We start from the raw sequence: 26,157 nt of genomic DNA on the forward strand, positions 1-26,157 counted from the left end.
TATCTAGAACTCATGGGTCTTATCATACCTCCTTTCTGCCTACCTGTATAAATACAGCGTCTAGGAACCATATCACTGGGGTCCCGGTTTGTCGTTCTTACACCCCATCCATCTTGACGTCCTTGCCAAAAAAAATACTCCCCCCAGTGCAATCATGGACACCACACAGCAGGACACCAAACAGGACCCGGAAAAGATCCATACCATTCCTAGCCGTGACAGCGAGGAAATCGTCAAGGAGCCCGCGGAGCAGCAAGAAGTCTTCAAGATCACCGAGGATGGCGTCGACTTTCGGACCGTCACCTGGCCACGCGCCGCCATTCTCTTCCTGAAGATCCTCTTCGCCACCGGGGTCCTGAGCATCCCGGCAGCCATGTACGAGATCGGTGCCGTCGGCGGTGCTCTGGTTCTGCTCGGTTTCGGCATGCTGAACTGCTACGTCGGCAAGATCCAGGGCGATTTCAGAAACAAGCACCCCAGTTGCCACTCCGTCGCCGACATGGTGGGAGTCATGGCCGGCCCCATTGTGAAGGAGCTCATCGGCGGGCTCTACATCATCGCATGGGTCCTGTGTGCCGGCGCTGGCATCAACGGCACGAGCGTCGCGTTCAACGCCCTCTCCGACCACGGCGCGTGCACCGTCTGGTTCTCCTTCGTTTCCATGATCATCGTCGCCATGTCGGCCTCGATCCGCACCTTTCAAAATCTCGGCTGGGTTGGCTGGGCGGGCTTCATTTCCATCTATGTAGCCGTCTTTATCCTGGTCGTTGCCGTCACCCAGGTCGACCGTCCAGCTGCAGCCCCCAAAACTGGGGTGTACGGTGAGTTTCGTCACAGTCTCTGTGCCTGTTGATTGAAGAATGCTAACATCTCCTCAATACAGACCTCGGATACCACGCGATCAGCTCCACTTCGTTCCACGGCGGCATGGTCGCCACGACCACCATCTTCGTCTCCTCGGCCGGCACGTCAGCCTTCATCCCCGTCATCGCGGAGATGCGCCGCCCGCAAGACTTCAACAAGGCCCTCTACGTGTGCATGTCCTTCGTGACTGCGTCTTACATCACGTTCGCTTCGGTCATCTATGCCTGGTGCGGCCACTGGATCACGGCACCGGCGCTGGGCTCCGCGGGCCCGACGATCAAGAAGGTGTGCTACGGCATCGGCCTCATCGGGCTGATCGTGTCGGGCGCCTTCTACAACCACGTGGCGGCGAAATACCTGTTTGTGCGTCTCCTGCGCCGCTCCAAGCATCTGCAGTCCAACTCGCTCGTGCACTGGGGCACCTGGCTGGGGTGCACGTTCGGGCTTGCGGCCATCGCCTTCATCCTGGCCCAAGCCATCCCTGTGTTCAACTACCTCGTCGCCATCACGGGGAGCTTCTGCTTCGCGCCTCTCGCGCTCATGGTCCCCGCCTGGATCTGGATGTACGACCACCCGCACTACCGCAGCGGCACTATCGTGCAAAAGGCCATCTACGCCGCCCACATCCTGCTGATGCTGCTGGGCGCCTTCCTCTGCGTCGGCGGCACCTACGGCAGCATACAGAGTATCCTCGACGCGTATAGGAACGGTACTGTTGGTGAGTTGGCCCCCTTCGTTTCTTACTCAGTGGTCTATACTTGTGCTAACATTGCATGATAGGTGGTGCATTCTCGTGCCGGGATAATTCGGGGACTGTGCTGGGCGGTGGGCATTAAGTATGCTGTATGCTATATGCTGTGTTCGAATAGTTGATCCAACTAAGGAAGGACGCCAGGCTGGGGCTTTGATGGTCACGTATACTGTGTGTAGTATAAGTATCCGTCTCAAAGAACACCCCTCTTTGTCATTTGGACACAGGTTTTTCTTTGAGAACGATAGAGCGAAGCAGAAATACGAGTAGCTACCATGTCTCGGGTTACGCCATGCCATGCCATGGTGACCCCTTATTCGATACATGATGTATTTGACCACGCACGCATCCGTTACTCAAGAAGCATAAGCATAAGCATCGGGGATTCCATCTCCCACTGCGTAACAAATTCATATACTGGCAGAGCGAGCATCCAGGTGCCGCTACCTACGAAATGCATAGATGCCTGCTCCATTTCTTTTCTCGCATGAGAGAGCTGTCGCGGAAAAAAGGCTATTGGTTTTTGCGTAACGCCTGGCGAACTCGATTCTCGAGAATGGTGGCATTTTCAGAGGGGGGCCATATACCTGGGTAAGGGAAAAGGGGGGGGGGGGGGGGGGGGAACCTGTCAGACTGACAAACTAGGTATATCGAGTACACACTATGTCTTTCGGATATCTCTGAGCAAAGGTGGACGAAGCAACAGAGATTCCACCGTGTCAATGGGAGCGTCTGAAGCATGACACCTCCTGGTGTTCAAGTTGGAGTTGGTTGGAGAGGCCTGACCATGAGAGAGAGGGTTTTTGCAGAGTCGTCTGGCGTGAGAGGAGTGGCTTAGCCCATAGCTTCGGTCAGATCGAGTCGGCTTGAGACAAGAGAAGACCGTACCACAGGTGAGAGGGATATGATAGAAGCAGAGAATTGAAAGGAAAAGCGGCAGGACAGGTCGTTCGATGTTGACGCGTGTTCACGTGCAGACTCGGCATCTCCAAATAAAGCGGCGTATCCCACTAGTCTGGGAAACCGGGGCGCTGACACTGCAATTCTGTCATTCCAACTCGGCGGCCAAACAACCACTTGGGATCTTATCCGTCGTTGCGGAACACCCTGGCCGAAGATCCCATCCTCTGACGTGAACCAGCAGGTGTCTTGACACTGCACTCACACCATCGGGGAGCCCTCATACCATCAGACATCGCCCTCGTGCACCTCAATAACTGTGCACTCCAGTTTCGCCCCCTCAAACACGTCCTCACGACCATTTGAACCTCGATGTCTCGACGGCCCGGCAATGACAGAGCGGCCCAAAATGCCCAGACCCTCAAAGCTCTAGTCAAACTGGAAGGAAACAAAGTCTGCGCTGACTGCAAAAGAAACAAGCATCCACGATGGGCGAGCTGGAATCTTGGGGTGTTCATTTGCATTCGATGCTCGGGCATTCATCGAGGCATGGGCACTCACATCAGCCGAGTCAAGTCGGTTGATCTGGATGCCTGGACAGACGAACAACTGCAAAGTGTCTTGAAATGGGGCAACTCAAGAGCCAACAAATACTGGGAGGCCAAGTTGGCACCAGGGCACGTGCCGTCCGAGGCGAAGATTGAGAACTTCATACGTACAAAGTACGAATCCAAGAGATGGGTCATGGACGGGCCCATGCCTGATCCCTCAACGCTAGACGCCGAAGGTGACGATAATATGCCATTGAATATCGTGCAAGAGAAGGCCAAAATTGAGAGGTCGGCTTCGCAGCGTCAAGCGTCCACTCAACCACCTCCGCCTCCGCAGCCTCGGCCGACTGCAAATGTGAATCTGTTTGACGACTTCGCTCCGGCTCCCCCCGTCAGACCCAATACAGCGGACATTCCTGACTCGAAACCCACGCGAACTGGCCCAGCAGCGCCTGCTCCGGCTCCAAAGCCCGCTGCGAAGCCACAAGACTCTTTGCTTGGACTAGATTTCTTTGGAGGCTCATCCTCCAGCGGCATTGGTCGACCTTCGAGTGCAGCATCCAATCCTTCGGCTTCTACAAACAGTAGAGGAGACCTGAAGAGCTCAATCCTTTCGTTATATTCTGCTGCACCTAAACCTCAACCAGCACCTCAACCCCAGCATGACCGTCAGCCGTCATTTGGTGGACTGGCCACATCACCCGCACCAGCGAAGCAAGATGCGTTCGGAGGTCTTGCCGATGCCTTTAGCGGATTGAGCTTCCCTAATCCTACCGCCACAAAACCTCCCGCGCCGCAGCCAGCCTCTGCATTTTCGGCGTTTGGAAGTCTGACCAGCCCTGCTGCAGCGCCGAAAGCCACGCCATCCGCCCCCCAGGTGACATCGCCTCCTCCTTTGAGTGGTGGCAGTTTCTTCGATGCGCTTCCCTCCAAAGCACCCGCTGCCAAAGCCACTGTCACCTCGCCATCGGCCTCGAATGGACTGGATTTCTCCTTTACCCAAAGATCCCCGCCTCCACAGCCTATGGCCGCCGCTGCACCCAAACCATCAGCTACGTCTATTCCTGTTGATTTGTTTGCGGCTGATGATTTTGGAGGCTTTGCCAGCTCGACACCTGTCTCACCACCCAAACCTGCTCCCGCTCCCGCTCCCGCCCCGCAAGTGTCGTCACCTATCAATCCGAGCTCGACGTTCAGTTCTCCTTTCAATCTATCTTCACAGCCTGATCCAACGCCAAAGCCGGCTCCTCAACCGTTCAAAGCACCAGCCGTAGCTCAAACCAGTTCGTCCTTGTTTGACCCGTGGGCTTCAGGCAATGATAGCAGTCCTTGGGCGGCGCCCGAACCAACACCTGCGAAGCCAGCACAGCCCAAGGTTGAGTTGGGGAAGCCACCTGCACACATTACGCCCAATGATATCCATGGTGGGTGGGGAGAGCCGATATCGTCGAGCAACAAACCAGTGCGACAGGCTTCTGTCACAGCCGACGAGGACTTTGGGGGATGGACCTCAGCTTCTACGACGCAGACACCAGTAGCTCCGCAAGCTAAAGGGAATGGGGGATTTGGAGGCGCATCGGATCCTTTTGACAATCCATGGGGTTGATCAGGATTCCATGAGGACTGTCGGCCTCTGCTGAGGTACGAGACGAATAGTTATGAGATATGGGGACGACTAGAGGAATGCCCTCGACGAATATAGGGCTGGCAAAGGACCCGAAAAACAAATTCCCATGTTATCTAGGCACTATACAGATTGTCAGGACCTGGACCTCCCTATGACGGAACGTAGATAAACCTTCCGCCAGATCAGGAGCAACGACAAGTGTGACATTTGTCCGATGGGTGGATTGGCGGAAGGGGAGGGATAGAGAGCAGACGAATGATAAAGGAGTAGTCGAGGCCCACCTGCGCCACTGATCAGGGCACAGCACAAAATAATATGGGCACGTCCAAGCACGTCCTGCTACGTCTGGGCGATCCCTGGCGATTTGACAGGGATACGGGGTAGCAATTCCACCATTGGCTGACAAGAGCGCGGCTACTTGCCTACGATGATCCCCCCATCCTCCCTGTGTCTTGTCCTGCCTTGCCCTGCCTTGCCTGCACATCACCAACCCACGACTCTACATTTAGCAGCCTTTAGCAGCCCAACTGACAGTTCCTTTTGAGTAACCAGACCACCACACACTTGTCTCGTCCTGTCAGCGCCCGCCTGCACATCCGGATCTTCTGAGCCTTGTCTTTGGACCCCCGACAGAGGGCTACGTGCCTGGGTGCCTGGGTACAAGCCGCCGCAAACGCACCGAGCACCTCTCCTTCCCGCGTTGATCATCCCCCATGATCTCAATTGTTGCAACTTGGTCCACCACTACCAAAATCGCTTTTCGATAACGCCCAGTTACCTCCAACTTTTGCCCAACGGTGAACCATTCTCTTCGGCCGTTCTATTCGCTCCGAACCCTGCCTGCTTCACTCCGATGATTAAAGGAGTCTCCTCCGCAGCACCAACCTGTCGGCCACTGTGCGCAGGAGGCCGGTTAGGAGGGAAGGCTGTAGCCTGTGCTTGCACGCGCTCCTGATACAGGATAACTTCAGTCCTGGATATCTATAGCCGCAGCCGGTCCGCTCCATGCAGGTTCGTTGAATTGCTTCCTTTGTATCAAAGATGGGCAACTGCAAGATCTTGGGGCCCAGGGTCCAGCGAGGAGGATCCGATACATTTTCTGGTCCTATAGCAGAACCAACTGACATGCTTGAATCTTACAGACCTCAACCCGCAGTCGAGACACAGGCGCGAGCTTCGCCGCCCGCCAAAGGGGGCACCTGCCCCGATTGTCGATAAGCGATGAGAACCACCACGTTACCGAAACCATCGGATATCTCTACGATGACGATTCTGAGCAAGAGCAGCAGCACCCTTCCTATTCGAATCCATATCAGAATGCGGATTCACAATCAGAAGTTAAAATCAATGGCCACCACGTGGAGGGTGTGGTGACCCCGAGGAGGACTCCGTCTATACCCAGAAAACAGTTGCCCTACCGAGATATGTCAGACGACCATGCCGTCGCACAATCGAATGGTGTTTCCCGAGGATCCCCTGGTCAAGTTCATTCCTGGGAACACCATAGTCGCACATCATCGTCGGCCTCCGGCTCAAGAGAGCGCTCGTCCTCGGATACCGCCACCTCTCCATTCCCACTAAATGATATTGACTACGAGTCTAGCCCGGCAGGTCTGGCGCAAGAGCTGAGCAATTTGCAAGCCCTGAGACGTATGTCAATGCATGTGGGAGCAACGGACGACCCAGACCTGCCCCAACTGAACGCGGCCGGCATGCCGAGTGCTCCGTCACCCACCTCGAGTGAAGACGACTCCTCTCGATTATTCTGGGTTCCGGCTCGATTGCACCCAGAACTTGCGCCGAAGGAATTCAAGACGTTTCTGGAAAGCAAAGCAGAGCAAATCAGAAGGAGATCGGGTGAACTGTCGGCTTTTACTACACCAACCTCGTCTCGATCTTCCTCGTTAAGTGCCGAAGGAGGTAATTCTGGCTTGCGCAGAAAGAAATCGATGCTATCACGCCAGATCGATAGTTCTGTGGGGTACCAAGATGGTGCGGAACGATTAGAGAGGAAAAAATCACAGTCACGCCGGGCGGCGCCTCTAGACCCAAACCTGCAAGAGTTGGAAACTTTGGTTGCGAATACCCCGGGCTTGTCGAGGCCAAGTCTGGATCCTTCATCAGAAGACGACACCCCGGACATAATACTACCATCAGTCCCGGGCAATAGTCTCAAAAGGTCGACAAGAACAACCTACCGACGAGGTGGAAGTGTCAAAGGGAGGGGAGATCGAGGCACATACGCTCAACGAGCCGCGAAAAGGGCAGTGGCTGGGAGCCCTTCGAGCAGCAGACCTGAGTCGCCCGAATCCAGCATCCCTGCGGTTCCTCCATTGCCAAATATATCCATCGAGGGTCCCAGCCTTGCGCAGACCTTGAAGGATGTATCTAGCACAGCAAATTCCGGAAGGACTGCTCCTACAAACTTCTCTCGGCCAGCAACCTCGTCCTCTAGCGGCGGGTCTTCTGGACCAACAACGTTTGATCATAGGTTCGGCAATGACGACGAAACGAAAAGACCGACAGCAGCAGGCATACCTGAGTCGCGAAAATCACCACCCCCTCCAAAATCACCTCCTTCAACAGGCGTTTCTTTCGAGCGAAAGCCCGTGCCACAAATTGTTGAGACTCCGCCTCCCCTTGAAGCGCCACAGGTGTCTGTCCAGCCTCCGCGGTCCTCTTCGATGACACCCCCACCCGTGCAACAGCCAGTGCGACATCCCGAGAGGGTTTCTTCTCGGGACGATAGCCGAACAAGAGCCATTTCCCCGCAAAGACCGTCGATGCCGTCCAGGGGGTCTTTACCAACCATTACACCCCGAACACCGTCCCCAGCAAATCAGATATTACCACAAACAAAACCCTCCCAAAGTCTCGAACAGCCATCACCTCTGCCTGGAAATGACACAAATACTAGCAATCTCTCGTTTATCCCGACCCTCAGTGTGGATAAGAGAGCCGACTCCAAGAAGAAGGAAGAGACCAAGAAGTCAAGTTGGAGCTGGTTGCTGGGGAAAGAAGACGGAGACAAAGACAAATCCGAGAAACCAAAGGCCAAAATTTCCAAACCTCCACAACAACACGACAATACACGACTTGATCTGCTCCAAACATCCATTGATGGGGGTGTTCGAGGGCGTGAAAGTCTGGTGCTAGATCGGGAACACCTCAAGCTTGATGAAGAACGCCGAAAAGAAAGCCAACGGAAAGCGTCAGGGAGTGACAAGAAGGAAAAAGAAGGCCTTTTCTCCTCGATATTTGGCGGCAAGAGGAGCAAGGGAGACAAGGAAAGCAGCTCAAAGAAACACCGCGACCGAGGTCTGTCGCCTGAGCCGCCGTACCGAGAATTGAAACCCGACATCGACTATAATTGGACCAGGTTCTCGATTTTGGAAGAAAGGGCCATCTATCGCATGGCACATATTAAATTGGCCAATCCTCGTCGAGCCCTGTACTCGCAGGTGCTCCTCAGTAATTTCATGTACAGTTATTTGGCCAAGGTCCAGCAGATGCACCCACAAATGAATCTACCCACGAGTGCCAAACAGCAACGGAAACAGCAGCAGAAAGACCAACAGCAGCAGCCGGACGAATATGTCCAATACCAGCGATATCAACAAGTGAGTACTTCAGGTTAGGCAGTATGGAGGTTCTCGTGCTAATTTCTTTGCAGCAACAAGCTCAGCAACAGCAGCCGCAACAACCTCAATCGTACCAAGGAGAGCAGTCATATGGTTCTCAACAAGATTTTGCGGGTGATTCGTCTGGCTATGATTACGACGCTGGCAGCTCGAGGCCAAGTTCGAGGGGAAGCAAGCACACGGTCGAGGGTAATGGTTCGGCATATGGCGGTGGTGCCGGTGCATATAATCAGTACCATAACAACAATCAACTTCAAGAGCACGTACAACAGGGCGGCTCACGCCACGGCGGGTCCCAGCTGGACGATGATGACGATGATATGTGGTAATATTCGGCGAGGTCGAAGAAAAGGCGTCCCGACTTGTTCTTCAAGCCAACTGGCAGTATCGCCGCTTTGATATTGGACAAGATATACTGCTGAACACTTTGGCCCGTTGCTCTCCCAATGTCTTTGGAGGGTTTTCTCTCGTCGATTTCTAGCATAGCGGATGGCAGGAAGGATGCGTATTTGTGAAGGAATATTTTCAACTTGAGGAGCGGTATGATCACATATCTCGAAATGACATTACAATATTTTGACACATCAAACTCGACATGACATTTGCTAGGACCAGGTCCTGACTTATCAGATGGGATTAGGAAGGGGAGGGAAGGATAGGAATGGTCCCTCCACTTAGAAAATTGTACATAGATGGAGGAATGCACAAACTTTGCTCAGATCCGGATAAATACCACACAGTGTCGTGTGAGCTGCATTTTAACGAGAGATGAGTGATATAGAGAGAGGGTCGTTGAGATGGCGCGAATACCGAGTGTCTGAGACTCTGTCCCGAGCAAGATGGCCAAGGCCTGATGGTTTGTATGGTGCATCATGATTTCAGTTCTCGTTACAAAGGGTTGTATGTAGATGCGAGGCTGAGCCATGCTGCAAGACACCGAGAATTACCTAGGTATTGATTTGTACCCTACATTTGTGTAAGGTTTACCCTAACCATTCATTGCCAGTCACGCCCTGACCCCCGTTACCGCCGTTCCTGCGCCAGAGGCAAGGCCATGCGAGGCGAGGCGAGGCGGCACGTTTCCGTAACCAAAAGTGCCTCTGACACCTTTCCATTATTATTCGCAAAGGAACTCTTAATCTTGATACACTACTCGCTGACATCACAACTCCTATCTCTCTCCCCCTCCTAGCCTCCGCAGCAGAGACTCACGCGCGCACTTGACTCGACGGAGTTGAACTGCGGTTTCCCAAGGGCATCCGCTGCGCTCCTTTCCCGCCCCCCCCGTCTTCCAGTCGCCGTAATCACAGACACAGCCACAGTCACCGAGACCTTGGAAAGACAACGGAACCGACGGCGCGAAAGTGAAGAAGAGGACAAAGTATTGGGAGAAAAGAGAAGGGGAAGAAGGGCGAGAACAAACGGGGAACCGACACTAGAGGATCCATCCCCCCGCCTGTGTGTCTGCGAAACCGCGCAGGGTCGAGGGCGAGCGGTATCATATCTAGGCCTTCGATACGGCTTCAAGGTCCTAGTCCTAAGCAAGGGGGAATCGGCCTCGCGAGGGCTGCCTCTGTCGCCGACTCAGAAGTCCAAGAACATAAGACCCCGGAAAAGTCACCAAGTCCGCCACCGCCGCAATGGCCGACGCCTACGGGCGCGAAGAGTAAGTCTATTCTCCCTCACCCACGATACACCAGACCCTTGACCAAGGTCAACACACTGATTGCGGCGACAAAAAAACACAGACAAAACAACGCCCTCCTCTCGTCCCTCTCCCAAAAGACCTCGGCGCTCAAACACATCACACTCGACATCTACGACAATGCGCGCAGCCAGGGCACACTCGACAACACCAACGAGGTGTTTAGCAGTATGAGCACAAACATCCGCGGCAGCGCGGGCCGGCTGACCCGCATGGCGCGCCAGGGCGACAAGGTCGCCGTGCTCAAGGTCGCGGGCGTCGTCGTCGTCGCCGGCTTGTTGGTCTGGTGGATCGGCGGGTGGATCCTGGGCTTGTTCTTGGGCAGGTGATGCATCCAGTCCTGTCTCGCTGGGTACGGGTGTAGGTGACTTGCCTGAACAAGCTAAGCACCTAGGTGTCGATCCGAGTAGGTAGAGCATGAAAGGGAAGAAAACATAAAGCAATCGTGAATGGGAAATGGGGGTTCGAGAACCAAATACCTAGAGAGGTAGGTATTGGAGCAGCGACAGCGAAATGGTTTTGATCATACTTTGTTGTATTATTGATACTGATACTGATACACTGTCTGTCCGTCTACCTCTGTTTCGTTATAACGATACCCAGTGCTCTGTTCCATTTCATTCATTCATTGATTCGTGATAATAGCTTTTGTGTCATGTTCATATTCATGATCATGATCCGTAATGATACCCAATGCCAATGCCAATGATAATAATATGCGTGTTTCTTTTTTCCTTTTCCTGGTTGCCTGCTCAATAAAAATGCCCATGCCGTGATAATGATGTTGTGATTGGTGGTGGTGGTGTTTGCGTGTCGGTAAGTGAGGAATGCTGGTAATAATGTCCTTTGTTGCCTTTTGGGTAACACTGCTGCAAGAATGGCTTTTGCTCTTCAGTAACGATGCCTCTCCTTCGGTAACGATGTTGTAAGAATGCTTTCCTCCAGTAACAATATTGCAAGAATGCTGTGCCAATAACATTGGTCTTTTCCACACGCCATAACAATACGTGTAATAATGCTTGTCGTTGATGCTTTTGCCATGCTGCTGACAAAGGAAAAACCCAGCTCAGGTTCCAGTCACACCTGCAGTTCTGTTGGGCTGATTTGGTTGGTTTGATGCGATCCATGTTGTCCTCAGACTGCATCTTCAAACTCTTCATCTTCTTCAGAGTCTCCTTCAAAGGCGACTTCATACTCTCTCTTGATGCCATTGACTGGTTCTGGTTTGACATCCACATCTTCAAAGTCTTCTTCCTCCTCCTCCGCATCTTCTTCTCCTCCTGCCTCATCGTCATCTGGAGTGGTAGCAGCCGTGGCGGTTCCATTGGTGGTAGCCCCGATTGCACTGCTTGTATACCACACTGGCAGTTGATTCTGTTTGGCGAGGAATTTCCTGCGCTCTTCTTTCCTTTCTGCTTCTTCACGTTCTTGTTCCTCACCACTAGTCAGGTTGACGGTGAGATTTTTAACGTCGACCATGTCTGGGCCGCTTCTCTTGTAGTCGTAGTACCTGTTGCCTCTCTGTAGAGGAACGTACTGTTCTGATGTGTCTGTTTTCCCACTTCCCTGCGGTCGGGGGACGTCTTTCTTTCGGTCCCATGCTGAGGTGAAGTCGTTTTCGGGGATGTCTGTCCGATCGATCTTGAGGATCATGTCGTCAAACTTTTTGAGCTGATCATTCAGCTTTCTGATCTTTTCGTGGTTGCCGCGGTCTTTCAGTGCGACTTGTTCGTTCTGGACCAGGGTCGCATGGCATCTGTCGCAGTAGAAGCCTTCGTCTCCGACTTTGTCAAGTATGTCAAGTTCTTCATATTCTGCCTTGCAGCGGGGACAGCGCCAGTCTTTGCGTTTGGTCTCATCTTGTTGATACATCGCCTCCACTTTCTTGCGGAGTTTTGCGATCTTGTATTTGATTGCGTCGATTGCGGGGTGGAAGGGACAGTAGTAGTATTCTCTGGACGAGGGTCTTGTAGAGCCGATCTTGGCTTCATTGCGGGACTGTGTCTGGACAAGCCGGGCAGTGCGCAGAGGGTTGAGTAGGCTGCGGATGTCTTTGGGCTGAGAGTTCAGGAGAATGTTCAGGTCGTCCATTTGTAGAACTGAGTGCATGAGGATGGCGTCGACAATGATGATCTGTTTAGGGTGAGGGAAGAAAGTGCGCACTGCCGTCCGGATGAGAGTCTTTGCTTCGTCCATGATGATGATGGTAAGGGTGTGATTTTGAGTGGGACTGTGAATGTTGTGACCAGGGGTTGAGAGAACCGAGGAGAGAGGACCGAGAAGAAGAGACGTGCAGCCAGCGAGTCTTGGGAGAGGAGCTCCGTCAAGCGTATCTTGGGTTGCGCGGAGGCGCAACACGCTTGTCTCTGCCAAGCCATTTGGTCAGCACTCTTTTGAGTTGGGCGGAGCAGAAGACGCCAAACGAAAATTCACTTACGCGCAGCACTCGCAGACGAGGGAGTCGCTCGACTCAAGCTCGAGCTTCTTCCAATTTTCACACCGCATCTGTGGCAGCGGTGGCCTCTCCCTTGCCTTCCTCTCCAGCACCAAGGAGGGACTTGGGTCCCTCTCGTCCAACGCTTTGAGCCAGCGAAGGACGAGGGACGCAGTGACCTTTTCAGGTTCACTCGCCTCCTTGGTGACTGGCTTGCAGTCAGGGAGAGGACAGGCGGGAGGGCGGAAGGACACCGGCTCGAAAACGAGCGGTGGGAGGTTGTCCTCCTCCTCAATCTCCTTTCGGAGTTTCTTGGAGAACATGCAGCCCATTTTCTCCGGCGGTCTCTTGAAAATTAAAATGGCTAAAAAAAGGTGGAAAAAAAGTGTCAAAGTCTCGGGCGTTCAAGTGATGTGGTATAGAGAAGTCCAAGTACGCTGGGCCGGGCGTGTGCCTCACATATACTCTACAAAATCCCTGAGGGTTGATCTTGTGCGTCCGCTACTCTGCCAAAATTCTATAGAGTGTTGTCAATCCAGTGGGAGACCGCCGATCCCAAGCTCTTTACAATTGCTGCCTCACTACCTTGTACACTCATCACATGCAATGTTCCGCTTCCACACATGGCTAGGTGGAGTTCATTGAGGGCGGTTGAGCCAATATCCACTTAAGCGAACCCTACCGCTAGCGCCGCACGGACCATCTTCGCTGTGCCGCCGCTGGAACTGACGAGGCTGGTGCTTACGGTGGGGCACGTGAACTTTACACATGAAAAAGTTTGATGCAAGAGTTCAGTGAGAAAACCACGCATTGCTAGTCATTCGTGCCGTTGGAATCCTCAGGCCTGATCAAGTTTATCTGTCCGTTTAATGGTCTCTCCTTGCCTGATGTGCGCAGCTCATGCCTCATTGCAAAGCGCCACATAATTAGCCAGATCAGCCAGATCAGGCACTCTGGGTTGATCTAAGGACGTCGCATCAATTGATCTGATCGAAATGATTTCAATAAGAGTTTTCTATACTACTGGCAGCAAAGGTGCGCGACGTGCTATCAGAGGTCAAGAGGCTGTTCATTGTTCCCTATAATGGCAGATATAGGAGCCCTCAGGGGTGCCTAGAAGTTTGGGTGGCCAGCATAGAAAAACGATATACCATCCTTGATCCAATGAACAAGTATGCCATTAGTTGAGGCAGTGCAGCCTTGCCCCTCCAGATCTGCTGCTCGTGAGTTTCCTAGCTGCCTGGATCGTCGTCGCTGCGTGGTTTAGATAGTGCTCTGTCTTGCGCCATCTTCCGCTCCAGCGAAAGAGTCAGCAACTCGGTCCAGAAGAATTGCCTACAGACCTCAAAATGTAGGTGGTTGAACTCTAGAAATGGGACGTCCCGACGTAGTTTGTTGGCAGTCTTCCAGGTTTGCGTGTCATGGTCGAATGTCGCCAACAGTAACATTTTCACCCAGAGAAGAAAGTCTTCAAGTCCCAGGGCCCCTGTACTGCGACATTCTCTCCCATAATCGACGTCCCAATTCAGCATGCAAAAGGTTTGAATAAATCCATAGCCATTCGTTATATGTTCCCCTAAAGTCTCGGTTGAGATAGTGAGGGCCAGCAATGAAATGGCCAACAACTCTTCCACCATGTTCCGGTGGGGGTTTTGCAGGATTACAATAGCCAGGAACATGACTTGAGGAGGCGACACTGGATATGTTGATGGCGAAAGTGCGAGTTTGTCATCTTGCTCGAGATCTTGCGTCTGGTGCATTAGATCAGACATTAGTTGCGCACTTGTCTGCACAACTTGAACCACTTGAACGCTCAGTCTGCAAGACATGGCTAATTCAACAAAGCCTAGAGGCAGGCGACTCAACGTCAGGCTAAATTCCGGGTGGAAAGGATGTGTAGGATATTCAAGCAGGCCGTAAGGAAACTTTGGCACCTGATCTCGGTCAGGCTCAGCATACACCCCTCCCAGGAATGTTTCCCAGCTGACCATGTTAGATTGCATGTGATACTCGTGTAAGGCGATAACTTACGATCTGATGTGAGCCTTGATGTAGCCCTGTAAGCCGGTAGATCTGAGCTCGCCTCGCATTTGTATCATACGATGCATCACACCCAGATGCTGAAGAGGTGACCCCAAGTCTTCCGAGAGTGCCTGTAGAGAGTTACTCCAACGCCGGGTGATCCACGATCGGGAAACAAACCTCAACAGCCATCAAATAAATAAGACTAAGCAGTATAGCGTCGGTCGAATCGGGAGGGTCGGATTCAAGTCTGTTTCGAAGGAGGACAAGAGCCTTCCAGTAATACCCGACCACTTTCCGGCTCTGTCGTTTGTCATGTATGCGAGAAGCAAATGCAAGGCCGGCTGCCGTTATCAAGGGATCTTGCATCATTGCCGAAAGATTGGTACCGATGAACTTCGAATCTCTGCTCTCCAATCTAAACGTTGGGTAACGCAGCATAGACGGACAGTAAAGCTCGACAACTTGAATGAATCTGTTCAGCATAACAATCTCCCTCCCTGAATCGTAGATGCTCACAGAATTGGATGGTTGCCAAGGGGTTGGCGTCGCCCTCCATCATTGTAGCATCCAGCGGCAGGGCATGAAAATTGACCGGCTTGACTCTGAGCAGCGTGCGGGCGGACCACCGAGCTGAATTTATTTCTGACTCGATGAGTCGCAGTGCTGGGCTGGCCCTAGCTTGATTATTCATATGCGATGGTCTGAGAGTGTAGTCGGACTCTCCGCGAGGTGCATTCTCTTGAGAGGTTGACTGGTGAATAGGAGAGACATGCCCTCCTCGACTCATCGCCTTCCTATATCGGTCGATTGATCCTTTTGGTAATCGCTTTGCGTTGAGCGGACCTTGAGAGGCTCCTCCGCTCGATTGTTTGAACGGTATTTCCGCTGCCCCTGGAAGTTGTTGTACTGCAAAAAGACGGCTTGGATCATCTCATGCCTCGCTCCAGCTGGAGGGGGGCCATATAATATACCATTCTGCCATCCTTGAAGCTCTCGTTTTTGGCCGACCAGGAAATCTTCTTTGAATCTGCGATCATTGTGGAAAGTGTGCACATATTACACCGGCGGTTAAATACGGGCCAAAAAACAACGTGGACGCGGGGTCTAAAGACGACAGCAATGGAGTTGCATTGTCAGGCTCCAGACCTCCTCATCGGTGTCCTGCATGCTAAGGGCCACTGAAAAGCTTGTGCCTGAAAATGACGGTCACTCGCAAGGCAAGATTAGGCGTGAAGCGAGGTCGAAAGCTCGGATTTTTATTCCCATCCCACGTTGTAACTGGAGAGCCCACAATGCAATCCCGTCTTTTTTGGGGGTGAACCTGCTGTCGCATGGCCCAAACTTACGGGCCATTTGGGCACTTCGGGCCAGCTGACTTCATATAGGCTAGCCAAGGGGCTATTGGGGGGAGACTTCGCAGTTTGACTGGTGCTCATTGGAATGGTGTGCCGCTTGGGGCAAACTGTCTGGGGGCAGCAAGAGGGGGAGCAGGGGGCGCTAGCCACAGAGGAGCTCGCGGAAGAGACTGCTGATTAATGGTCGGTGATAGTCTGATTGGAGGCAGTTGTTGTCATTTTCCAGGTTCAGTAAATGATGGAAGAACGTGGATTGAAATGTTCAAGAGCGTTGCTTGTATACTGTGCAGATGGGACAATGTGAGGTGAGAATGAACACCCAGGCTGCGACTGCGGTAGCGGCGGAGGGCCACGGCGGTGAGTTTGGGGAGCGCCGCACACACTCACCAGTGCTTCTCCCACCACCTTTCTCGATCACTCACTTCCTCTGAGGACCAACTCAGATTACTCCCCGTTTATGAACCCCAGCTGCTCAAGTTTTCACCGGATTCCATGTCAGTCTCTGGTCTGCAGCGCATGTAGCTGCCGTCCAGATCAGATCATTACCGTCTACACAGCGTGATTCCAGAAGGTGAGCTTGCGTTGACACGATCGCCAGGTCTTATCTCGGCTTGATCTTTGAAGTAAACACTACATACTACGCCTCGCTTCACGCATAACCACGAATACCATCGAGTTATCCGTGCTACTAAGCGTGGGTTTGTTCACTCGACCATAGACACCCTACAGCTGTCTCTTTTCCCACTCGTTACTACTTACGCACGCCGCTCATCAGCTTTGGTCGCAATCTCTCTTTGTTTCTTCCTTCGCCGCACGGTGATAACGGCTCGCACTATTATGATCGCAACAATGTTCTTCTCCGGACGCTTTCATGTACTCTGGTCTACTTATATCTGGGTTGCCGTGGCCATCGCTTTTGCTGGCAACACCCAAGCGAAATTCCTCAAAGGTGAGTGTAGTCTTTCAAGAGCAAAGGACATCTTCATGCCCTAACTCCTTCAGCGGATCTAAAATGGCCTATCCTTCGAAGAGCTCAGGATGACCTCCAATCCAGCCTCACCGATTTGTTGATATTGAGAGAACCTGACAACGACCCGGTATTTGAAAAGGCTATGCGAGTGGTCGACAATCTCGCCACCCAGTCGACCTGCCATCAAGCCGCGGCAGGCCACTTGCTTGTGACTTGTAAGACGATTGGCGCAAACATGGGTCGACAACAAGGGAAACACGAATTACTAGAGAGGGCTCAATCGGTATACGCAGTCAGAGTGGCAGTATGCGAAACGGGTGAAGGAAGAGCAGCAATCCCCCCTGCTTGCAAACCAATTCTTGAAATCCCTCAACGGCTTGACCACGAGATTGACGTCGTCAATAGCAAAATACTGGCTTCCTGTCTTGAAGCGTTGATCACAGAACATTACTACTGGACGAGCTATAGTAACAACAGACAAGATGCCAATACTTTGTGTCAAGCCACTACTATCGAGTCGTCCAGATTGGAAGCGCTTCAGTCCTACCAGAAGCTGGCAGAACTCCTTCCCGAGCTTCGTGCTGCACTTGGTTCGACCCAATCTCAGTGGCTGGCTTTCCTGAAGCAGCAGCAGGAAGAAATTGCGTACGTGAGCAAACTTGAGCGGAAAAGTCGAGAAGAACGCCAGGCACAACACAAACATGAGCTTAACACTTTTCACGACACTATGAATATGGCAAAAGAAGGCATGCATAACGCATTTACGACTCTGCAGCGACGGATAGCTAGTACGCAGGAGGACGTGACCCAGACCCAGGAGGTAAGTTGTATTCAACCATGGGTGCTGGACGAGCCACTGATTCGTCATCACAGACTCTGGGAGATGTGTTTGCTGATTTTGTCAAACTTCGAGAACTGTTGCACACGGCAATTGCAACCACTGGTGAGCAGCATGCTGAAGCTGCCGCGGCCCAATTGCAAGAGATGAGCATTGCCCATGAGCTTGCCCTTGCCACCACAAGGGCGCTCGAAACTATACAGGCGGGTGGAATAGCCCAGGTTTGTGAGTCCTACACAGGGGGAGTCATAGACTAACAGCGACAGGATGTCAACAAACTTCTTCATCGTCTGAAGGGCGGACTCGATGAGATTTCTGGTATACAGTCGACCCAGTTGGCGAGCGTGAAGCATCATCTGCAACTCAGCGGTGAGCTGTCTATGGCCCAGAGGGCTAACCTTGCTTTGGGCGAACAAATGAAACATTTTTCGACTTCCCTAGCTTCTCAACTTGACGCTGCAACCACCGCGGCCGGAAGAGTGTCCGGCAAGCTTGACAGAGTCAATCAAGCGTTGACGCGTGTTGAAGCTGCTTCCGCCATTCTCAGCTCACTTTTTGCCGTCATCACAATACCATCCCGGATCGTGGAGCACCTTCATTTGAGATTATTGGGGCTTTTTGCCATGCCAGCTTTACTGTTGTCGTTCTGGAAGCCACGAACATATTCGTACATACTGATGACTCTCTACGGTATGTGTCCCGTTCCATACCTCTTCGAAGTGCTAACTATTTTCAGTGTTTCTCGAAAGCCTCATATCCTTGATTGAAGAGCATTACGACAAAATCAGCATTGCTTTGCAGTACCTCAGCAAGAGATGTCAAGCCATAATATTGACTTGCGCTTTCAATATCTCCGGCAAGAAACTACTGGTTGCTGGGCTGAGCATGGTGGTTGTCCTCTGCTGCTTCCTGCTGGCACATCCTCTCAAGTCGCAACCGAGATCTACTTTACCACTAAAATCCGTTGAAGAAGTTGACACCCTCACAATTACAGAGCGATTTTACCTGGAGAACAGATTGCGGAATGCCAAATATCTGGGGCTTTCAAGGGACCGTTACCGACGAGCCGCGACTGTCTGCTAGTGTTCCACTTCGCACATCGTATGGTTGTCCTCTATCTTTCCACCCTATCATCATCATTTACGCCCGTCATGATGGGAACCATGACTCTATGACGCTACGATACCCGGGTATTTGGGAAGGACATGGCGTGGTGATTTACGCTATTCTAGCTGGTGCAGGAGGGATTTGTCTTGGCACCACCGCAGGCACTGACATGTCTTCTCATGTTGTTCGCTCTCTCATCTCTATCTCCATGTTCCCAGCATGCTTCAACAGACCACCACCATCCACTGACGAGCGTCCTGTCTTCCCTGTCCCTTTGATCGCGAATAACATTGTCCCAAAACTCTCGCAGGATTCAGGCAGAGGAGCAGCCGTGTGACCCTGATTAACCCCCCTGACCCTTTTTGAACACTAGAGGTAGCCATCTTTTCTCCTGGCTAGTTGCCAAGTTGAAACCCCTGAAGACTGCGGCGAGCAGAATCCCGACGGGTCGGAAGATTGGTCCAAAGCCTGCGAGAAATACGAGAAATATCACCGTGTGCATCCCTAACCAGCTGCGATGCCTTCTTACCACCCTCGCCAAAGAACTGTTTGTTGGTCCATCCTGTTTCTGGGCGCAAGTCCTCAACCCCGAGTCTTCATGTCCTTGAGAAATACTCAGCAGAGGAGGATGGTTCTCGTTTCAGATGCTTGCGCTTAGGACTAGTCGAAGCTCGCGTGTGGCTAGACACTGCGCCTTACGAACCAGCCAGCCATGTGCCTCCTTTTTGCTGGGCGGCCTTACTTGTATTATTGGCGAATTCGCAATGACAACGTTTGACAGGCAAACAGGCACCCAGCACCAAAAGCACAGTTCAGCCCCCAAACCTAGGCCCTTGGCACCTCTTTTCGCCCAGGGGGCCTTCTCGATGTTATGGTGCCAATCGTTTGCATGTGAGAAATCTATGCAGCCCGACAGAGTAAGGTGGCACAGTGGCTAGAAGCCCCTCTGCAAGCTCGATACGTTCCAGCCCTTTTCGAAGCTGTCGAAAGCCACGCCTCGACTCCGTCAAATGGCTATCGCTTTTAGCTGGCAGCTCAGGCGGTGATACATAAGTCAGGATCATATAAGAATGACAAGGCCATATCGCTTGCATTGTCGTCTCCCATTTCCTTTGCTCCAATTCCTCCTCATTCTTGCCTCAGCCGCTAGAACGTCCGTGAGTCGTGATGGCGCTGACTAGGATACTGACTACCGTTGCTACATGCTTCCTTGTGTTCGACACAGTTCTCGCTGCTGCCGATGCAGCTAATTCATCACAGCATGTTGTTCCCAACGCGGCTGGAGCCACAGCCCTTGACCCTGCCAAAGTCCAGAAGTACAAGTCTCTACTGGGTATGAGAGTCTCTCGGATCCTCCACTGGCGACCATGTTACTGACCAGAATTTATCGCAGATCACTTCGATTGGAAGGAAAAGTGGGAAAACGGGTTCAAATGGCACGATATCGTCGACGATTACGCCCCGGCCAATGCAGACTGCTCACCGAGATGCCTGACTTGTGCCCCTGGGTGTAACCCGAGATGTTGTGCGCTTGACACTTCACCGGCGACCACTGACAGGAATTTTGGCTCTCCTGATACATTCATCTCTCGTCCGATCTTTCCCGGTATTGGACGTCCTCTTCCCCGTCCACCACTCGGCTGTCCTTGCCATTGCGAGTCCTGGTGCCCGAGAAATGTTCAAATCATCTGCTGCTTTACACCTGCCTCTGCTTCTCCAGAACCAGGACCAGGAGAAGGCGCGATTCGTTCGGAACGAGCTCACCTTGTCGACGATGACATGCAGAAGAACCTTCTCGACCGGATCTTCCCTGTTCAAGAGCATTTCTGGGGCCGCCCAAAGCACCCTGAAGCCTGCCCGTGTTACTGTGCCCCGACCTGCCCAGCATACATCCAAGCAATCTGCTGCACGACCCCGGGCTCCGACTCCCGCGTCAGCGAGCCCCCGAAGAAACTGCACGACGTCCTTGCGATGGTCACGGCAACCACGTCTGGAGATCCGGTCTCGGTGCTAGCCGCCATCAACCTGACAGTCTTTGACAGTTTCATCACCATGAATCTCGTGCGTGGGTTGAAGCGAGTCAACGAAGTCACGTACAGCGACGACACCAAGACGTTCGAAATCACGCTAGGCGTCACGGTCGGGCCCAAGGAGACCAAGCAGGCGCTGGCCCACACGTTTGTCGTCGTTGACGGGTCGCGCCTATTGGAGGAAGAGCAGATCCTACTCGGCGCGGGCTTCATGAACAGGATTGGTGTCCGAGGTGGAGCGCGAGTGGGAGCCGTGAATGTAAACAAGGACTTTTTGACGCCGCTGGAAGAAGGTCTCCCTGTCCTCACGGGGGTGGATGAAGGAGAGAAAGAGAAATGAATGAATGAATGAATGAAAAGGCTACGTAGCTTGCATGTATGGCCAGCTGGCTGGCTGGAACACTCACCTATCTACCTACCTATCCAGGGAGCTATAGAGAATGGACTGACTAACAGGTAGGGGAACGAAATACAAGGTCGATCTTTAGTATGGGACTTACCTACCTACCATCCCACCTCTTTTTACCAGGCTTCTTCTCGTCTGCTGGCAGAGAACCTCGAGCGTGTCGAGTTACCACGGATAAGAGTCATCAAATCACTTACTTACTTATTAGCGGTCATCACTCTTCCACCTCCCTGTCTTCGTTATTAGCCTTTTTTACTCTACATATCGGCCTCCTTTCTCGCGCGCGAAGACACACACACACACACAAAATGTGTCCGCATAGCAGGCTCAAGCATAAATGATTGGATATCCAGATCAGATCAGAGCAGAGCAGAGCAGAGCAGATCATATCATGTACATTCGACGCGTATAATACTATACAGTAACAGTCTAAAACACCTCACAATACCTCTCTCGAGAGGAAAGGGAAAAAAAAATTGTCTAGATGTGAAGGTCTAAGTTCGAAATGAATATAGCACTCTTTGTCTCCAACCCCCCTCGCACGGCGCATACACACACACACACACACACACACACACGTACCGGAAGGGGGGTGCCGAAAAGATCTTGCCAGCAAGAAAATTCGGTTTCCGTCTTTTCATAGAGATCGTGAATGGGCCTCGTGTTTCTAGACCAGGCTCTTCAAGACGAAGCCGGTCCTGGGCTCGCCTTCGACCGCGACTCTCATGGTTTCGCGCGTTATTTTCGTCTCGTTGAATACTCTCCGCTCCTCTTCGACCCCGTCCACTGTTCGGATTGTGTCCACGTCCACGGCGTCCCTTTCAGTGTTGTCGTCTCGGAAAGCGTGTAGCCCCAGGGCCGGCAGGCTGAATCGAAACGCCAGGTCCCGTACATCCACGGCCCTCAACGCGCCGTATGCCAGTGTCGCACTGACGATACCAAAGACGATATAGCACAAGCACCCCGCGATGAGGATCGCCAGCGGCGCTTTGGGGACTTTGGCCACAAGCAACGGCGTACGAGTCTGTTCTTGCAGATTGGCACGGGAGGAGAGGAATGGGCCAATGACACTCATCACGCGCGACGAATAGCTGTTTGCAAACGTATCAGCAAGCTGCTGCAGGGTGGACTGTAGTGCTGCCGCGAGCATCGAGTCCTGGAGATCATTGTCAAAGCTGTCATAACTGCCGTAGATGTTGTACCCGTGGAAAACCTCCGCAATTGTGCCATTTGGGGAAGGAGTCAGCGAATTTACTTTGGCCGAAGAGTTGACCCAGTTGTAGTCGACGAGATACGTAGTGTACTTGCATCGAAGTGTGAAGTCAAGGTAAGGCGTGGGACCCTGATAGATACCTGGATCGGAGGACATATTCACACCAGCCCGTTGGGCAGTGGACTGAAAACGTGCAGCGACCCCGACATATACAGGGTTGATGAGCTCCGAGTCGGGCACAAACGGTCCCAGGCTGCCAGACGAGTCATAGTTGATGCTCAGTCCTTTGTCCATGAAGAATGAGTATTGCAAGGCCGCACCGCGCTTGAACCCCAAAGGTGGCACAGAACTATCGTCGACGAGCATGCCGGTGTCACTGACATTGGGGGACTTTCCTAGCACTCCCCAAAAGTTCTCGCTGCAGTTGAATTGGCTGTAGTAATTTCCCGGACCACCGCTTGTCCAATTGCAGAGGTTGCTAATGGGTTCGCAAGTCGTGATTACACCAGTTGTGTATGCTTGGAAGTCACGGAAAGGAGACAAACCAGTGCTTCGAGGGATGAGAAGAGCCACCTTGGCGGCGCCGGATGACGTGGCGTTTGCTGGTTTGTCGGATGGTATATCGACGAGACGAACTTCACTGACATTGGATATGCCATGCTGAAGATAGAAGATCTCGTTCTGGCTTGCAACGTAGGCGTTGTAATCCGCCGCGGCGAGTTGTCCGTTACGGGAGCATGGTAGCCCGAAGTTGTCGCTGCGGTTGAGGGCAAGACAAGTCGACGATAGGCCGTACCCGTAGGAATGGGACAGAGGTGAGACAGATATTTGGTCGAAGTTGATGGTTGAAGTTGTGTAGTGAAGGGCAGTGTCAGCACCGAAGACGATGCAGGCAAGGACAAGGGTCAATGTTAGAGTCTGCGCAGCGCGCCGGAGGGCTGGAGGAATGATGACTCCATCCTCTTTCGCGTAGGAGAAGTATCTTCCCAGTCTGCCAATTGAGGCCAAACAAAGGCCAACAAGGAGCGTGTACTGATATGGGGTTGGGAGGTCCTGTTGCTGCGGGCTTGTGGAGGAGATATACATGAGGAGGGCAGACTGGAAGCTGGACAGGTTCATGATGAAGCTAGCAAGGAGAGGGGCAAGCGTCGATGCCCATGAAGCGACAAATGCGATCCGGGTTGCTGAATAATTGACCAAGACAACAGCCCGGTCACTTAAGGCGTGAGAGTTGGACACTTCTTCAAACAAGCTGTCTTCGGATCTAACCCGGTAGCCGAAGATGAGCGCTAAAAGTCCAGCAACAAGGAGGGCCATTGGCAGGATGATGGTCGAGGTAGGAAGAAGAACAGCTTTCCAGAGCGTCCATCTTGGGCATCTTAGATCATGTGCTGCAGATGAGAGTGCATAGTATTTTTCAGTCAGGGGCCAATTGCCCGACCGACGAGGCCAACTCCCAGACCGGATAGAGGCAGCATCATCCAAGCGCGCCGTATTCTTGCTTTTGGAGGGATTGTAGGTAAAGTCCACTTCCTCGAATGACGCCTGGGACCATGCCGAGTCGGGTGTTGTTTGGGTATTGATTCGAGCTCCATCAGAGGAAGACATCCGTATGTGACTGTCATGGTCTAGGACAGAGCTCAGTCGTCTCGAATGCGCGTGGGGCATGCCGTCCGTGAACGGGGTGGCAAATGACCAGAAAGGATTCGTAGAAGCCATGGTAGTAAATCGACAACTTGGGCGAGTGTTTCTGATGCGCTCCCCAGATACCCTCACGAGCAGTCCGATCGTGGATCGAGCGTATGGGCACGACCATGAGGGTGAAAAGGGATATTATGGTACATACCATGAAGAGATCGTTCTTTTCCAGCCCGGGCTTGGCTCTCAAAGAGACAACTTACAACAAAACCTCTAGGGATACCAAGAGGCATAGTTTGGTTTCGCAGCAGAGCATGTAGTGTGTGTCAGAGAGCGCACACACCGAAAGCCATAACATCCTAGGCTGGGTTGTAGCCTTCGAATAGTCCGAGTGGCTGCTGGTTGCCTTGTGCAAGGCGAGAGCGAATGAGATGGAAGGGAAGACTGCCTGAAGAAAGCATATCTAGGTAGAACAGCAATATTCGGGGATGATTGGCAGATCGAGGGGATTCGCCTGGTCTCAGCCGTAGGGCTCTTGGAGCCCAAGGGTCGATGGCTTTGATAGGACATCCAAGATCGAGACGAACCTTTGAGCTGTGGCTGTGATGGACTTGTGGTGCATGGTTTTGGCCCCCAGTCGTCGGAATCGTACCCTCAGCACAAATGATCCACAAAGCATCAAAAGAACCGCCAAGGCAATCGGGTCCAAGCCGGCACTAGAATAGAGTCTTTGTCGTCTCCTGACACTCCATTCGTATTGATATGTGCAACAATTCTCCGGCCAAAGCATACGCGAACTAGCGAGCCAGGGCGCGGGCCAAAGTCGCAAATATGCTGCCTGCAAGCGCCTATGGTTCTGGGCTGGCCGAATTCAATGCACGGTGAAATCTTGTCCCTGGTGAGATGTTTTGTTCGCTGTTGCCTGCCCCTCGACGACTTTGATATCGTATGTTGAGTTACATGCGGCTCGTATTGTCGTCGTCCGACTCACCGTCTACGACTCCAGCATTCATAACACTGGTCCCTTCGTTTCCTCAAATTCCCCAACCTCTCCAATCACGCTCTTCAATATCTCGGGTACAATAACGGCTGCGTCTCCCTCGAAGAACCAATCATGCCTTGTGAGCTCTTGTGCGTCGCTGCGGTCCATGTTGATGACCGCAACTCGAGCACCCTTGGCTCTGGCAATGTTTGTGTAGCCGGCAGCTGGGTATACTTTTGCACTGGTTCCAATCACTAGCATGAGGTCAATCTTCCCAGGCTGTTGAAAGTATTCGTTTACATCGCGCATCACGTCTTCGGGAAGTGACTCGCCGAACCAAACCACCCCTGGGCGAAGTAGGTTCTTCTTGCACGACGGGCATTGCGGAAGATCTTCACGCTTGAGCGCAGGAATATCCACATCAACATTTGAGATGTCAGCACCTCGAAGGAGAGCATGTTTCTTTTGGTTGATGGCTGCCTTTAGCTGTTCGTCTTGGGCTTCTGGTGGCAGGGCCAGAGCTGGGACGATGGGGTCTGTAAAGTCATTTTTGCGAAAATAACCACAGCCATCTTCGTCCCAGCATTTGACATCAAACAGATTGCCATGGATGAGTTTGAGTTGGCTAGCAGGATGGCCAGCGCGAGGGCTGAGACCGTCCACGTTCTGGCTGAGGGTGATGAAGTTGGGATTGCGACGGGCCAACTCTGCCAATGCAAGGTGAGCTCTGTTTGGTTTGGCATTGAGGGCCATGTGACGACGGTAAGAATAAAACTGCCATGATAAACCAGGATCTTGCTGAAACGCTTCCGGGGTGGCTAGCATGGTGGCATCGTAGGTGCGCCATAGTCCTCCTGCACCACGGAACGTAGGCAGACCGCTGGAGGCGGATAGACCAGCCCCCAAGAGAGCAACAATGCGTGTGGATGACTGGAGGTGTTGCACAAAAGAAGCAACGTCGGTGAGGGGCATATTGGCGGATGACAGATAACTCATGACCGTGAGGACGACAGAGTTCTCTCGGTGTCAGAGGGTGTCTCGATCCTGTTCAACTTCTGTTGGTAGCAAGTATCAGTTTCAGGGCGAAAGCTAGAGGGTAATGAAGGAGATGTGAGTGTCC

The 26,157-nt window shown here is 52.6% G+C and overlaps 10 protein-coding genes across 10 annotated transcripts; 6 read left to right on the plus strand and 4 right to left on the minus strand.

Moving 5' to 3' along the window:
• Window positions 1–154: 154 nt before the first annotated feature.
• On the plus strand, window positions 155–1,700 carry AYO21_05391 (hypothetical protein; the record flags this gene model as incomplete). Its single annotated transcript, XM_022655360.1, has 3 exons — window positions 155–821; window positions 884–1,582; window positions 1,645–1,700. 3 exons carry the CDS (start codon window positions 155–157, stop codon window positions 1,698–1,700), a joined length of 1,422 nt encoding a protein of 473 aa, XP_022512252.1.
• Window positions 1,701–2,887: 1,187 nt separating this feature from the next.
• Window positions 2,888–4,672, plus strand: AYO21_05392 (hypothetical protein; the record flags this gene model as incomplete). The annotated part of the gene is made up of 1 exon (XM_022655361.1): window positions 2,888–4,672. One exon carries the CDS (start codon window positions 2,888–2,890, stop codon window positions 4,670–4,672), a length of 1,785 nt encoding a protein of 594 aa, XP_022512253.1.
• Window positions 4,673–5,734: 1,062 nt separating this feature from the next.
• AYO21_05393 (hypothetical protein) lies at window positions 5,735–8,663 on the plus strand (the record flags this gene model as incomplete). Its single annotated transcript, XM_022655362.1, has 3 exons — window positions 5,735–5,764; window positions 5,836–8,313; window positions 8,367–8,663. 3 exons carry the CDS (start codon window positions 5,735–5,737, stop codon window positions 8,661–8,663), a joined length of 2,805 nt encoding a protein of 934 aa, XP_022512254.1.
• A 1,311-nt stretch (window positions 8,664–9,974) lies between these two features.
• AYO21_05394 (hypothetical protein) lies at window positions 9,975–10,368 on the plus strand (the record flags this gene model as incomplete). Its single annotated transcript, XM_022655363.1, has 2 exons — window positions 9,975–10,000; window positions 10,083–10,368. The coding sequence occupies 2 exons, from the start codon at window positions 9,975–9,977 to the stop codon at window positions 10,366–10,368; spliced, it is 312 nt and encodes a 103-aa protein (XP_022512255.1).
• Window positions 10,369–11,173: 805 nt separating this feature from the next.
• On the minus strand, window positions 11,174–12,805 carry AYO21_05395 (hypothetical protein; the record flags this gene model as incomplete). The annotated part of the gene is made up of 2 exons (XM_022655364.1): window positions 11,174–12,269; window positions 12,477–12,805. 2 exons carry the CDS (start codon window positions 12,803–12,805, stop codon window positions 11,174–11,176), a joined length of 1,425 nt encoding a protein of 474 aa, XP_022512256.1.
• A 900-nt stretch (window positions 12,806–13,705) lies between these two features.
• AYO21_05396 (hypothetical protein) lies at window positions 13,706–15,535 on the minus strand (the record flags this gene model as incomplete). Its single annotated transcript, XM_022655365.1, has 6 exons — window positions 13,706–14,456; window positions 14,505–14,626; window positions 14,676–14,959; window positions 15,015–15,249; window positions 15,342–15,404; window positions 15,470–15,535. The coding sequence occupies 6 exons, from the start codon at window positions 15,533–15,535 to the stop codon at window positions 13,706–13,708; spliced, it is 1,521 nt and encodes a 506-aa protein (XP_022512257.1).
• A 1,167-nt stretch (window positions 15,536–16,702) lies between these two features.
• Window positions 16,703–18,744, plus strand: AYO21_05397 (hypothetical protein; the record flags this gene model as incomplete). Its single annotated transcript, XM_022655366.1, has 5 exons — window positions 16,703–16,802; window positions 16,856–17,643; window positions 17,697–17,882; window positions 17,928–18,351; window positions 18,398–18,744. 5 exons carry the CDS (start codon window positions 16,703–16,705, stop codon window positions 18,742–18,744), a joined length of 1,845 nt encoding a protein of 614 aa, XP_022512258.1.
• Window positions 18,745–19,935: 1,191 nt separating this feature from the next.
• AYO21_05398 (hypothetical protein) lies at window positions 19,936–21,138 on the plus strand (the record flags this gene model as incomplete). Its single annotated transcript, XM_022655367.1, has 3 exons — window positions 19,936–20,101; window positions 20,162–20,374; window positions 20,489–21,138. The coding sequence occupies 3 exons, from the start codon at window positions 19,936–19,938 to the stop codon at window positions 21,136–21,138; spliced, it is 1,029 nt and encodes a 342-aa protein (XP_022512259.1).
• Window positions 21,139–21,871: 733 nt separating this feature from the next.
• Window positions 21,872–24,136, minus strand: AYO21_05399 (hypothetical protein; the record flags this gene model as incomplete). The annotated part of the gene is made up of 1 exon (XM_022655368.1): window positions 21,872–24,136. One exon carries the CDS (start codon window positions 24,134–24,136, stop codon window positions 21,872–21,874), a length of 2,265 nt encoding a protein of 754 aa, XP_022512260.1.
• A 928-nt stretch (window positions 24,137–25,064) lies between these two features.
• Window positions 25,065–26,009, minus strand: AYO21_05400 (hypothetical protein; the record flags this gene model as incomplete). Its single annotated transcript, XM_022655369.1, has 1 exon — window positions 25,065–26,009. One exon carries the CDS (start codon window positions 26,007–26,009, stop codon window positions 25,065–25,067), a length of 945 nt encoding a protein of 314 aa, XP_022512261.1.
• Window positions 26,010–26,157: the final 148 nt, after the last annotated feature.

The sequence above is a fragment of the Fonsecaea monophora genome (assembly GCF_001642475.1).
Source record: "Fonsecaea monophora strain CBS 269.37 chromosome Unknown Scaff34, whole genome shotgun sequence".
NCBI classification, from domain to species: domain Eukaryota; kingdom Fungi; phylum Ascomycota; class Eurotiomycetes; order Chaetothyriales; family Herpotrichiellaceae; genus Fonsecaea; species Fonsecaea monophora.